General features: G+C 36.3%; 1 protein-coding gene across 1 annotated transcript; it reads right to left on the bottom strand.

Annotated features, from left to right (window-relative positions):
* Window positions 1-2,967: 2,967 nt before the first annotated feature.
* On the bottom strand, window positions 2,968-5,780 carry LOC107003949. The gene is made up of 4 exons (XM_015202187.1): window positions 5,772-5,780; window positions 4,689-4,919; window positions 3,584-3,687; window positions 2,968-3,538 (listed from the first exon to the last, which is right to left on the bottom strand). The coding sequence occupies exons 1-4, from the start codon at window positions 5,778-5,780 to the stop codon at window positions 2,968-2,970; spliced, it is 915 nt and encodes a 304-aa protein (XP_015057673.1).
* Between the last annotated feature and the right edge of the window lie 6,205 nt (window positions 5,781-11,985).

The raw sequence follows: 11,985 nt of genomic DNA, 5'->3' as shown, positions 1-11,985 counted from the left end.
GAACCTAAACTCACCGTATGTGCGCAGATGTCAAACAAGTATTGCCAAGTCCTCACCTATCAAAAGGAAAAAATATATTGAGAAAAATAAATTGCACAATCATAAAGATGAACGCATTTTCGGGGAGGAAGAGACAACAAAATCAGCTATGATACCTTAATATTAGTTCGATATGTAATTACTACTTTTCACTTAAAGTATCAAAGTACTAAATGACACAACAGCGACATATGAGTATTCAAACTATAACCTTGGAACATCAAATGACTCGGCAATTTTCATTCTTAATATTTCAATTTATAAAATTTTAGAACTTTCCAAAGGAAAATGCTTAAAAGTTCAGTCTCCTGAATAAAAAATCAAGATACTTTATTCTCAAAGATAGATAATGTCTGCTGCTTACACAAAAGTAAAATTTTCTTATCTTGCTAAATCTCAAAACTATATGCAAGTTTCATGAATTTAAAATTTACACATGTGCACAAACACAATCAAAGTTATCTGCCTCAATCGAAGTGATAAACATACATCTTCGAGTTCAACAAAAACGTGTAATTAGCTTCATGTATAAAGCATCATAGCCCATACATAACATTTGTATTGAATGATTGGTATGCAAAGCCAACTATTAGTTCTAGATGTAGTAAAATATAAATGTGAAACTAATGAAAACCTACAATGAATATAAAAACATGAAGATAATAGTTTGTTTATGATAACATCAAAGACAGAAATAATTTACCAACTTGCCTATTGATTCGTGCTAGTCCGTGCCTAGCTCCAACAGAGTTAGATAAAAGGATGGGTGTTGAAGAAAAAAATAGAAGAATAGTTGTTGTGATATCAGAATGTAACTCGTGTACTAGATCACAAAATAGTGAACTCACCCCATAAGAAATTTGTTGTTACAATCTTTATTCAAATCAGAAATTTTATATATACAAATTCGTAAAATAGACATGTCGAAGAGGAGGGCCAGTGCTACAAATTACAATAGACTCTAAAATATTATAGTGCATGCAATGGTATTACAACGCAAATACCCAATAAATCAACAAAACTGAAAGAAAATTCAAACTGATCCAATGAAAAACTGACCTAAAAGCAAAACAAAAATAACATAAAATTAAATAAATCGATGTCCGCTTAGGTTCCACACAGTGGAAGGAAAACGTATAGTACCAGTGGAAAAGAAAATATGAATCTCAAAGGACGTGAGAAATCAAATAAAAAATCACAACACAACTATATTTTTGTTGATGAATTAAGAGCAATACACGTGTTAATGGAATATGTCATAAATGTATGACAAATGGGACCCCATTATAATGTACTATTTATATTACTCTTGGTACAATATATACATGATTGCAGAGTTCAGAATTATGTACGCGAACAGATATGTAGTATCAAATGTTCACATTCACTTCTAACAAAAGTGTAGACATCAATTTTTAATTTTTGTATGAACTGGTAAATGTGAAGAAGTAGAAGAAATGGAAGAAGAAGAAGAAGTGAAATCATGGATTCCCTTGTTGGTTATGGATGCTCAAATCTTTTTTAATTTATAGGCAAAATGTATAAACAATTCTAAGAAATGAAAAGTTTTTCTGTTTTTTCATCTTCAATTTACTTAAATGTATAATAATTTAATGTATGTTTTTAAGGAGATGTGATAATTGGGTATGATACTTAAATACATTCAGTTCTTAAAAATTATCAATTCAAAAACAGAAAATAAATCCAAAAAAAGGAGATAAAAAGGATTTCATTTCCCTCAAGTTTTGATGTGATAAACTTTATGTCCTTAATTAAAACTTCCTTTAGATCCAAATATTTTCAAACCTAAGGATCATTAGTTTTTTAGCTGAAGAAGATGCTCATGGTATATGCGCCTTTTTTTTTTCTACAGCTTAAATGTTTACACGTTTTATTAGTTTAGCATATAGTATTTTAATTTCCTGATTATTCAATTATTGTATTTGTAGTTCAGTATATTGTTTTCGTTGATTCTTGAAAGTTGTTAATATCCGCTTTTCCCTTTTGCATCAATTTTATATCAAATGATATGTTCATCTGAAAACTTTCTCTTTTATTTGATATCCGAAAGATAGGTGTAAGTTTCATAGCTCAATCTTAAACACCAGAACTAGAAGAAAGGAAGAAGAGAGGATGTATTTATTGTATAATGTGACTTGATACAATGTATTTGTACGTGGTCTGTATTTATACTACAAGCAGGTGCAGTAACTAACTCATGCCAACAAGGCATCTTTCTAACTAACTTTATACTGATTGGTTAACTAAGTCAACCATATAGCTTGCTGAACCATCTTCATTAGCTAACACTCCTCCTCAAGCTTATGGTTGAAAAGCATTTGTCATTCCAAGTCTGCTCATTAACCAGTTGTGTTGTTCCTTTCCCAACCCTTTAGTCAGCAAATCGGCTAGTTAATGTTTGGTGTTGATGTGTTTTGTATTCAGCATTCCTTGACAAATTCTTTCCCTCATAAAATGACAGTCAATATCTATGTGTTTGGTTCTTTCATGGAAAATTGGATTGACAGCTATTTGAATAGTTGTCTTACTGTCAGACATCATATGTACATGCAGATCTATACATACTCCCAACTTTTTGTATAAGCCAATAAACCAAGTAATCTCTGTTTGTATTAGGCCTCAACTGAACTTCTTGACACTGTTTCTTACTTCATGGATTTCCAAGACCCTAAAGCATCTCCAAACTTTACTAAATATGTTGCAATATGACCTTAGAGGCAGCCATCCTTTAGAGGCATTAAGAAAAGCATTGTGCACATCCATCTTATAAATGTACCAACCTTTAGAGGCAGCCAAAGCAACCATAGACCTGACAGCTACCATCTTAGCTACTGGACTAAATGTCTTACCATAATCAAGACCCTCCTTCTGACTGAACCCCTTAGCAACAAGTCTTTCTTTGAATCTTTATACTTCTCCTAAGTCCAAGTATTTGACCTTATAGATCCATCTGCATCCAATAGGTATTTTACAAGGAGGGAGGTTAACAATGCTCCAAGTCTTATTAGCTTCTAATGCTACGATCTCTAGATCCATAGCTTTCACGATCATCAGCAGCCCATTTGAATGATGCAGACTCAAAAATAGATTAATAAGCATGCAGAGCATGTCTATAATAAGACGGAGACAAATAAGACTAAGTGAGATGATCTTCTGGTGGATAAAGACAGTATTGGTTTTGGGCTTAGTAACAAAGTCTTGTAACCATAGAGGTAGTCTACTTTGTCTGCCTGATCTTCTAGGAGAAGCAACAGGAACCTGATATTGAACAACTGGGAGAGGAGCTGTTGAAGGAGGTGGTATTGGACTATGATATGAAGATACTTCAGAAGATGCTATAAGAGGCTCAAAAGGAGGTACTACTGACTCAGATGCACACTCATAAGCAGGTGGTGTAATATCAAGAACTGGAAAGATAGGTTCTGAGGAAGCTTGCATGTTCTTAAATGGAAATAACTCTTCATCAAACACTACATGCCTGTTTACAAAGAAATTATGAGCATGAATGTCATATAGAACATACCCCTTTTGAGTAGATGAATACCCCATAAAAACTGCAGGAATAGCCCTGGAGGAGGATTTATCAACTATTTTTGGAGAAGCAGCATAACACAAGCACTCAAAAGTCTTTAAGTGGGATAAGGACGGAGAATGATGTTAGAGCTTTTCATATGGAGACTTGTATGGGAGGACTCTAAAAGGGAGCCTATTGAGGATATACACAGCAATAGAGATACTGTTACCCCAGGAATTCAGTGGTATTGAAGCTTGAAAATTGAGTGATCTGTCAATGGCAAGGATCGTTCTATGTTTTCTTTCAGCAACACCATTTTTCTATGGTGTATAAACACAAGTACTCTGATGGGCAATGGCAAGTTCACTTAGTAATGTGTGAACCTTTGAAGAATTCACATCCATTATCAGCCCTCAAAGTTTTCATAGTGGGTGGAAATACATTTTGAACCTGCATTAGAAAGTGTTTGAGTACTACCATAGTGGCAGCTTTAGATCCAATTAAAAACACCCAAGTAAAATCATCCACAATTGTCACCAAAAAATCTCTTTCCATTATATGTAGGAACTTTATAAGGTACTCACATATCACAATGCAGCAATTCAAATACATGTTTGGTAATATGAGTACTTGAAGGAAAAGGAAGTTTAGTATGTCTAGATAGAGGACAAACAGTACAATGAATTTGATCAGTACTCTTTAATGTCTTGAGACACTCATGACTCTTTATTATATCAATAGGTGTATGACGAAGTCTTTTGTGCCATATACTACTAGTCTCAGATTGAGCTTCAAAATTAACAGACTTAGACATCAGAACGTGTTTACTACTAGTGACCAGCTTATCTGGATCTTGACTTGGTCCCCTTGTAGTATGTATAAGCCATGTTCCTCCTTACCAATCCCCTTCACCAGACCGGTGGAGAGGTTCCGAAAAAGACAAAAATCAGGAAAGAAACAAACATACATGGTAACTCTCTTGTGATTTTTGAGACCATAGCTAGTTAAACTTGAAGTCAGGGAGAAATAACACATTGCATATAGACTGATAAGCTAGTACACAAGTGCTTCCAATGTGAGTAATTGCAGCAAATTTACCATTGGGTAAATGTACCGTAATATCTCCATTAGTATGAACTTCTCTAACTTTGTCTAGAAGACTAAGGTCAGACGTGATATGATGAGACACTCCAGTATCAATTATCCATTGTTTATTGGCATAATTACATGATAAAGTAATAGGAGGAGTCAAACCTACATCATCAGTAGTGGCAGTATTTGCAGAAGGCTCAACTGCAGTTTTCTCATTACCAGGTTTGGAAAGCAGTCGGAGAATTTGTTGATACTGAGTAGAAGTGAAAAAGGCTTCAGTGTTTGGACTTGCTCCTGAGGCATTTTTCCCTTTGTTGTTGCATCTTATGGTCTCTTGTCCAATTTTGGGAGGAAGATTTGTTATTTGTAGTTTTGATGATATGACAAACTCAGGGACCTTGTAAAGGTACCAGGTTCTCAACATGAGTTTTTAAGATGTAACAAACTCAGGGACCTCGTAAAGGTACCAGGTTCCCCAAGGTGACTAGTCTGTTGACTGCCAGCTGGAGAAGGTACAGAAAGTGGGTGCACAGTTCCCAAGGGCGTCAGTAAAGTCAGACTTCTCCAACCAATGGCAAGAGTTTAAGGAAAGGGACTTGTCCATATAAAAGTCACTTTCCTAAACATTGTTCCTGAGTTTTTGCAACTTGATAAAGTATTTGCAAGAACACTTGCAAAGGCTATCGAAAATCAAACAGCAGAATTATTCAAACAACAACTGAAATCTCTGGAGCATTTAGTGTAGTTGTTTAAGAATATATTCTCTTGGTCTTACATTGTAAAATATTCCTAAATCTATAAAGGAATCAGTGTGTGGTGTTGAAATTCTAAGTTGTCTAGGAGGGATAGCTTAGTGGGTAGATTAACTTCTACTTAGGCTTGTCAAGCAATAGAGATTATTGCTTGAGCGTGAGATTAAAATCTTTTTCTCACATTTGTGTAACTGGTTTTACTTTTGCTTGCAAAGATTAGTGAAACAGTTGTGAAAATCCTGTGAGACAAGTCGTGGTTTTACTCCCTTAAGCAAGGAGGTTTCCATGTAAAATTATTGTGTTGTTTAAACTGCATTTACTTTCTGTTTATACTTGTTAGTGTATCAAGGGACCTGGTCCATTGACTGATAAGTGAAGGCATATATTCTATTAAGTAGTATCAGAGCAGGCACTTTCTATCTGGTTAACACCAAGGAAGTGATATTTGTTCTAGAATGGCTGCTCCACTTAATCTAGAAGAAGGTCAATCTTCAACCAGACCTCCTCGTTTCAATGGACACTTCTACAGTTGGTGGAAAGTTAGAATGCATGATTTTCTCATGGCTGAAGATAGTGAGCTATGGGACATCGTCCTAGATGGACCATTTATTCCGATGATAGAAGAAAAGGATGGAGAGAAAACCAGGCTTGTTCCAAAGCCTAGACAAAAATATGATGAAGCTGATAGGAAGAAGATCGAAAAGGGTTACAAGGCAAAAACTCTTCTTGTTTATGGGATAGGGCCAGATGAGTTCAATCGTGTCTCAGCCACAGAGTCTGCAAAAGAAATCTGGGACTGCTTAAAAACAGCACATGAGGGAACTGAACAAGTCAAAGAGTCAAAGATTGATATGCTCACTTCTTTGTATGAAAATTTCAAGATGAAAGAAGGAGAAACCATTCATGAGATGTTCACAAAATTGTCCTCCATTACCAACGAGTTGAGAAGTCTTGGAGAACCAATCAGCATGAGCAAGCAAGTCAGGAAAGTGCTTCTAATTCTTCCAAAGTCTTGGTAAAGCAAGGTTGATGCCATTACTGAAGCAAAAGATCTGAAAGTGCTGACAATGGATGCTCTCATTAGAAATCTGAAGACTCATGAGATGAATCGAAATCATGATCTGTCAAAGAAGGAAGTCAAAAAAAAATAAGTCCTTGATGCTGAAATACAAATCTGATGAGGACTCCAGTGATGATGATATGGCTTATCTCATCAATAAATTTCAAAAAATTGTGAGAAAGAACAAAGGCTTTAGAAGGGGAACAAATGGTCCTCGAACTGCAACTCAAAATGATACATGTTACAAGTGTGGAAAAGCTGGGCACTTTATTAGAGAGTGTCCTTTACTCAAAACTGAAAATAAGGAACATTAAAAACCAAGAGGTGACAAAGAGAAGAGAAGGGACATGGTACTCAGTAAAAATGATCGCAAAGCTGCTGCTGACTATGTGATCAAAAAGGCTCTTGCTGCATGGGGAGACTCTTCAAGTGACTCAGAAGATCTTGATGAACCAAATGACGTGTCTATGGTGGTGGTTCATGAAGAGGAAACCATATTCAATGAAATGTTTGCTTTCGTGGCTCATACAGAAAATGAAGAAGAGGATGACAAGGTAACTCTTCTTGATATGAAACATGATCTGAATAATTATTCTCTTAAAAAATTGAGAACATTAGAAAATGTTATGATTGATTCAGTAATTGAGTTAACCTCTGAAAGAGACATTATGAATGCTGAACTTGACAGTTTAACTGAAAACAAGGTTAAATTGGAGGAGAAAATGTCAAAAATGGAAGATAAAATGGTGTCTCTAGAGTCTGACAACACTGAACTTAAAAAACAGTTGTCTCAGATAAATGAAGAAGCTGAAAAGCTAAATGGAGGGTCTAATGATTTACAAGTTGAAACTGAAGAAAAACTGAAAACCACTGAGAAAAATCTGGGATTGGCTTTGGAGAAGAGCAACAACTAAGAAAAGGATATTGTCAAACTTAAGGAAGAACTTGAAAAATCTCTTAAGTGGACAAAATCTTCTAAGTTGATGTCAAGTGCAACAAATCAGAGTAATTTCAATAAGAAAGGTCTAGGAAGTTTGAATATCACTCCTCCCTTTAATCCTCACAGTAAGTATGTGTTTGTGTCTGACAATCTGCTTTGTCTTCACTGTGGTAAAAATGGGCATTTAAAGGGAGAGTGTACTGGCTGGAGAAAATCTCATGAAAGACTCTCTAATTATACTGAAAGGCAAAGAGTATCAAAAGAGAGACCTGGTCTTCCAAAACATGTTTCAACTGATAGATTTTCAAAGAAAAAATCTTTTTCTGCTCCAAAGTCCTTTGTTAGAAAGATTCAAAAACTGCCCTATTGCTAGATACAATCTAATCACTCCCTTGTCTGCCTTCTGGGAACTCAAATTGAAATGGGTTCCCAAGCTTAACAAGTGATTCTTGTTGCAGGTGAGTGAGAGGAGCAGCAGTCAATGTTGGTATATGGACAGTGGATGCTCTAAACATATGACTGGTGACATCAAAAATTTCCTCTCACTCAAGACACTTCAGAGAGGAGGTGTCTCTTTTGGTGATGGAAAGAAGGGGTACATTTTGGGAGTTGGTAAAGTGGGAAAGTCTCTTGAAGAATCAATTGATAATGTGTATCATGTAGATGGGTTGAAGTACAGTCTTTTGAGTGTATCTCAAATTTGTGACAAGGGAAATGAAGTCAAGTTTACTTCTGAGAAGTGCACTGTGGTCAGTCTAACCACAAAGAAAGTGATTCTCACTGCCTTTAGAAGTAAGAACATGTACGTAGCCAATATAGAAACGTCTCATGGAGATGATCTGACATGTCTTAGTGCTCAAAATGAAAATGCTGATCTTTGGAACCGTCGGCTAGGGCATGTGAGCTCATCTTTATTGAATAAACTGATTTCTAAGGACCTGGTTCGAGATTTGCCAAAGTTTAAGTTCTCTGAAAACAAAATATGTGAAGCTTGTGTTAAAGGGAAACAAATCAGATCATCCTTTAAGTCAAAGAAGCAAGCAACTTCATCAAGAGTACTGGAGCTGTTACACATGGACTTATGTTGACCTTTGAAGGTTCAAAGCAGAAATGGTAAGAAATACATTCTGGTGATAGTTGATGATTACTCAAGGTACACATGGACAAGATTTCTAAGATCAAAATCAGAGACACCTGAAGAATTGGTAGTGTTCTTCAAATTGATTCAAACTAAATTGAATCAAGTGATTGCTGGGATCAGATCTGATCATGGAACTGAGTTTGAAAACTCAAAACTGGATCAATTTTGCATGGAAAATAGTACTAGTCACAATTTTTCTGCTCCAAGAACTCCTCAACAAAATGGAGTGGTGGAAAGAAAAAATAGAACCTTGGTGAACATTGCCAGGACCATGATCATTGAGTCAAATCTTCCTTAAAGTTTCTGGGTTGAAGTTGTCAACACAGCATGTCATGTTACTAACAGGTGTCTGATAAGGCTGTTTTGAATAAAACTCCCTATGAGTCGCTCAATAACAGAAAGCCTATGTTGAGCTATCTTAGGGCGTTTGGCTGCAGATGTTTTGTGCTGAACAATGGAAAGGATGATCTGGGAAAATTTGATCCTAGAAGTGATGAAGGAGTGTTTGTTGGATATTCTTCATCAACCAAAGCACACAGAATCTTCAACAAAAGAACTGAATGTATTTAAGAAAGCATTCATGTTATGTTTGATTAAGATGGAAATTTGAAAAGCAATGGATCAAATGATGAAGATGAGGTGATTAAGCTGTTCAATTCACAGAAATTGAAGGAAGTGAAGCTGGTGCAGACCATCAGTTGAGAAATGACTATGATAATAACAATCATATCTATCTGATAAGACTGATGAAGTTGAAAAGTGTGATGAGGTACCTGGTACCATTCTAAATTCCAGTCAAAGCACCTCAAACTCTCCAGAAAATGATGCCATCATTGAAGAAGAAGAACATGTTGATCAGCTCAACCAGTCTGCTTTGAGACTAGGATGGAAACATAGTTCATCACATCTTCTTGATAATCTTATCTCTCCTTTGAACTCTGGAATTAACACTAGATCAAAAACAAGAAATCTAGTTGCATTCTCAGCATTCATATCATCTATTGAGCCTAAGAATGTGAAAGAGGCATTAGGTGATGCAGACTGGATCAACTCAATGCAAAAAGAACTTCACCAGTTTGAAAGAAGCAAGGTATGGTACTTGGTTCCTCGACCTGCTGGCAGAACAGTGATAGGAACCAGATGGGTTTTCAGAAACAAGCTCGATGAAAATGGAGTGATTACTAGAAACAAATCTAGGTTAGTGGTTCAAAGATACAATCAAGAAGAAGGAATAGACTATGATGAGACTTTTGCACCTTTTGCAAGGATGGAGGCCATTAGAATTTTAATAGCTTTTGTTGCATTCATGGGGTTCAAGCTGTATCAAATGGATGTCAAAAAAGCATTTCTGAATGAAGAGGAGGTATTTGTTAAACAACCTCCTGGGTTTGAAGATGCTGAGCTACCAGATCATGTGTTCAAATTGAATAAGGCTCTGTATGGCTTGAAAAAAGCTCCTAGAGCATGCTATGAAAGGCTGTCAAAGTTCCTGTTGAAGAATGGTTTCAAAAGAGGAAAAACAGACAATACCTTGTTCTTATTAAAAAGAGAACAAGAATTGCTTATTATTCAGGTTTATGTGGATGATATAATTTTTGGAGCTACTTCAGAACACTTGTGTGAACAATTCTCATCATTAATGGGAAGGGAATTTGAAATGAGCATGATGGGTGAACTGACATTCTTCCTTGGCCTACAAATCAAGCAATCATCAAATGAAATCTCAATCAGTCAGGAGAAGTACATTAAGGAGCTACTGAAGAAATTCAATATGTTTGACTCAAAGCCTATTTATACTCCTATGGGAACAAACTCCAAGCTTGTAGTAGAGGAATCTGATCCTCTTGTGAATCAAACCATGTATAGGGGAATCATTGGGTCCTTGTTGTATCTGACTGCTAGCAGACCTGATATTGTTTACAGTGTTGGAATATGTTCTAGGTTCCAGGCGTGTCCTCGTGATTCACATCTGAAGGTTGCAAAACCTATTCTAAGATACTTGAAGAAGACAGGGGACCTGGTCCTTTTCTATCCAGCAGGTGACACTTTTGATCTAGTTGGCTTTGCAGATGCTGATTTTATTGGTTATCAAGTTGACAGGAAGAGTACTTCTGGAATGGCTTATTTCCTTGGATCTTCACTCATCTCTTGGGGAACTAAGAAACAGAATTATGTGGCTCTTTCAACAGCTGAAGCTGAGTATGTAGCAGTTGCTGCATGTTGTTCACAGTTATTATGGATCAAGCAATACTTGGAGGATTTTGGTATAAATATCAAAGCTATTCCTCTTATGTGTGACAATACTAGTGCAGTTAGTATGGGAAAAATCCAGTTCACCATAAGAGAACAAAGCACATTGATGTTAGACATCACTTTTTGAAAGACAATGTTGAAAAAAGGAATATTGTGCTTACATATTGTCCAGCGGAGGAACAAATTGCAGACATCTTCACCAAGGCTCTCAGTAAAGATCAATTTGAAAGAAATAGGTTGAATTTGGGCATGATGATCTCTAACTAAATTCCGGAGCTTCAACAGTTGAATTCCTTTGATGGCTAAATTTGCAGTACAGGTATCCTTTGTGTCAGTAATTTATTATCTGGATTAGACCATTTTGGTACCAATTGTAGGTATACTTTCAGGAAGGACTAGCTTAGCAAAGACATGGCTAGAACAGCTGAGGAATGATGATAAAACTATGTTATGGGACCTGGTTCCTGTCCAGGTTAGCATTTGTACATTAATTTTAAACTAGAAAAAATATGACCGTTGATAATGCCACGTGTCAGTCATCGGTCATTCTGACCGTTAGTCCCATCGCTTATTCTTCAAGCGACAAGTCAAATCAAGGACATGGCACCGTTTCAAATCCTTTTTAAACCCTCTTTCCTCCTTTTGATTTCTCATCTGTCTCTCAACATTCCTTCACTCAAAAAAAGGGGGAAAAGTTAAAGACGAAATTTTTTTTATTCCTTTCTCTTTGTCTTCGAAAAGCTGTTTTTGTTCTTATTTGGTCAAGATGTCTGATCCTTCTTCAACCTCTAAGCAATTGCTCACTGCACTCAGTGAGATTGAACCTATTGCTTTTTACTCTCCTTCAGCAGTAGAGTCCAACTCTAGTGTTCCTTCGAGTTCTCAGCAAGATACTCCTGAAAATCCTTTCCATTCCATAGATCTGAACAACACTAGTATCCCTAATGGACCTGGTCCTTACCATGAGATGTTGCCAGACAATCTATTTGAAGGAGATTTGCCAAGAAATAAATCGTCTGAGTCAAACATTTTGGCAGCAAGTGAAGAACTGGTAATCGAAAGTCTTGCAATGATGAGAGAAGAAGCTAGGGCTGAATAAAATGAGCCTTTACAAGGTGAAGAGGTAAGAGACACTCAACCCATTTTCGATAAAACTCCAGATTTTGGGAGGTA

This window comes from Solanum pennellii, chromosome 11 (assembly GCF_001406875.1).
Source record: "Solanum pennellii chromosome 11, SPENNV200".
NCBI classification, from domain to species: domain Eukaryota; kingdom Viridiplantae; phylum Streptophyta; class Magnoliopsida; order Solanales; family Solanaceae; genus Solanum; species Solanum pennellii.
The sequence above is the reverse complement of the archived record's forward strand: the minus strand, read 5'-3'. Positions and strand labels throughout refer to the sequence as shown.